Genomic DNA, 1,583 nt, shown 5'->3' with positions numbered 1-1,583 from the left:
GAAATTACCATGCCCAAGGGAGTGAGCCACTTCCAAAACTGGTCATTTTGAAGGTACAAACACCTTATATTTTTTCCCACAATTGGGGGTATCTCTGGAGGATCCTCTTGGAATGGGATAGGATGTGGAATGGGATGACTACTCAACTGCAACTTCATCACTGTTCAATATCTATCAACTCAGCCCTGCTTCCCTCATTCCCTTCTAGCTGTCTAGGTAGGATTCCTGGGAACATTCTCCACTACATTTCCTGCATGCATACAGGTATCCATCTCAGAACCTGTTTGCTCAGATCCCGAAGACTATATTTTTTTTTTCTCAAGAAAAGCTAAATATTGAAATTAGAACTTAAACCAGGTCAGCCAAAACCAAGAATTTTGATACTTTACCAACCACCGACCTCCCCATTATGTTTATTCATCAGGTGGGCCCATGGATACACATTTAAGACACCAGAAGATTCAGAAGTATACACCATTTTAAGCAATCTACTTTAACACATACACGCACACACACACATACACACACACACACACACACACACACACACACAGCTTAAGCAACCAGACAATAAAATTAATATGAAAGCATATTTTCTTCTGCATAACAGGATGATATGTAACGTGGCTTTACAGTATGTGTTTCTGTAAGATCTTCTTTAAGGCATCTTTCACATCCTTATTTTTCAAACTGTAGATGAGGGGGTTTAGCATAGGGATCACCACTGTATAAAAGACTGATACAATCTTGTCCTGTTCCATTGAATAGCTAGATGTAGGGCGCAAATACATGAAGAGAATCGTCCCAAAGAATATGGTGACAGCCATGAGGTGGGAGGCACAGGTGGAGAAGGCTTTGTGCCTGCTTTCTAAAGAAGGCATCCTCAAAATGGCAATGAGGATACACAGGTAGGAAATGAGAACAATCATAACACAACTGATGACATTAAAACTGGAGAAAGCCATGATCACAATGCCATTGATGCGAGTGGCAGAGCAAGAGAGTTTGAGCAGGGGTGGGGTGTCACAGTAGAAATGGTTGATCCTGTTAGAGCCACAAAAGGACAATCTGAAAGTCATTCCTGTGTGTATGGCTGCATTCCCAAAGCCTGCTAGGAAAGAGGTAGCTACTAGCAAAACACAAATTTTCCCAGACATGAGAACCGAATACAGCAGAGGGGTCCAAATGGCTGCATAGCGATCATATGCCATCATGGCCAACAGAAAGCATTCAGTCCCCAAGAAGGAGCCGAAGAAGTAGAACTGGGCAGCGCATCCATTAAAAGAAATGGCTTTATTCTCCGCCAAAAGGTTCACCAGCATCTTAGGAGTGACGGAAGAAGAGTAAGAGGCATCAACAAAAGACAGGCTGCTGAGAAAAAAGTACATGGGGATGTGGAGACAGGGATCAATCTTAATTAACACAATCATCCCCAAATTACCCACCATGGTCGCCATATAGATTAACAGAAACAATACAAAGAGGACAATTTGTAGATCTGAATTGTCCGAGAGTCCTAAGAGGATAAATTCTGTCACTTCTGTTTGATTTCTGCCTCGGACCTCCTTCATATATCTTATCAT

At 42.0% G+C, this 1,583-nt stretch overlaps 1 protein-coding gene across 1 annotated transcript; it reads right to left on the bottom strand.

Moving 5' to 3' along the window:
- Positions 1-629: 629 nt before the first annotated feature.
- LOC132009838 (olfactory receptor 5AP2) lies at positions 630-1,583 on the bottom strand. Its single transcript, XM_059387869.1, has one exon. It carries the CDS (start codon positions 1,581-1,583, stop codon positions 630-632), a length of 954 nt encoding a protein of 317 aa, XP_059243852.1.

This window comes from Mustela nigripes, chromosome 1, assembly GCF_022355385.1.
Source record: "Mustela nigripes isolate SB6536 chromosome 1, MUSNIG.SB6536, whole genome shotgun sequence".
NCBI lineage: Eukaryota > Metazoa > Chordata > Mammalia > Carnivora > Mustelidae > Mustela > Mustela nigripes.
Note: the sequence above shows the minus strand (reverse complement) of the source record. Positions and strands in the feature narration are given on the sequence as shown.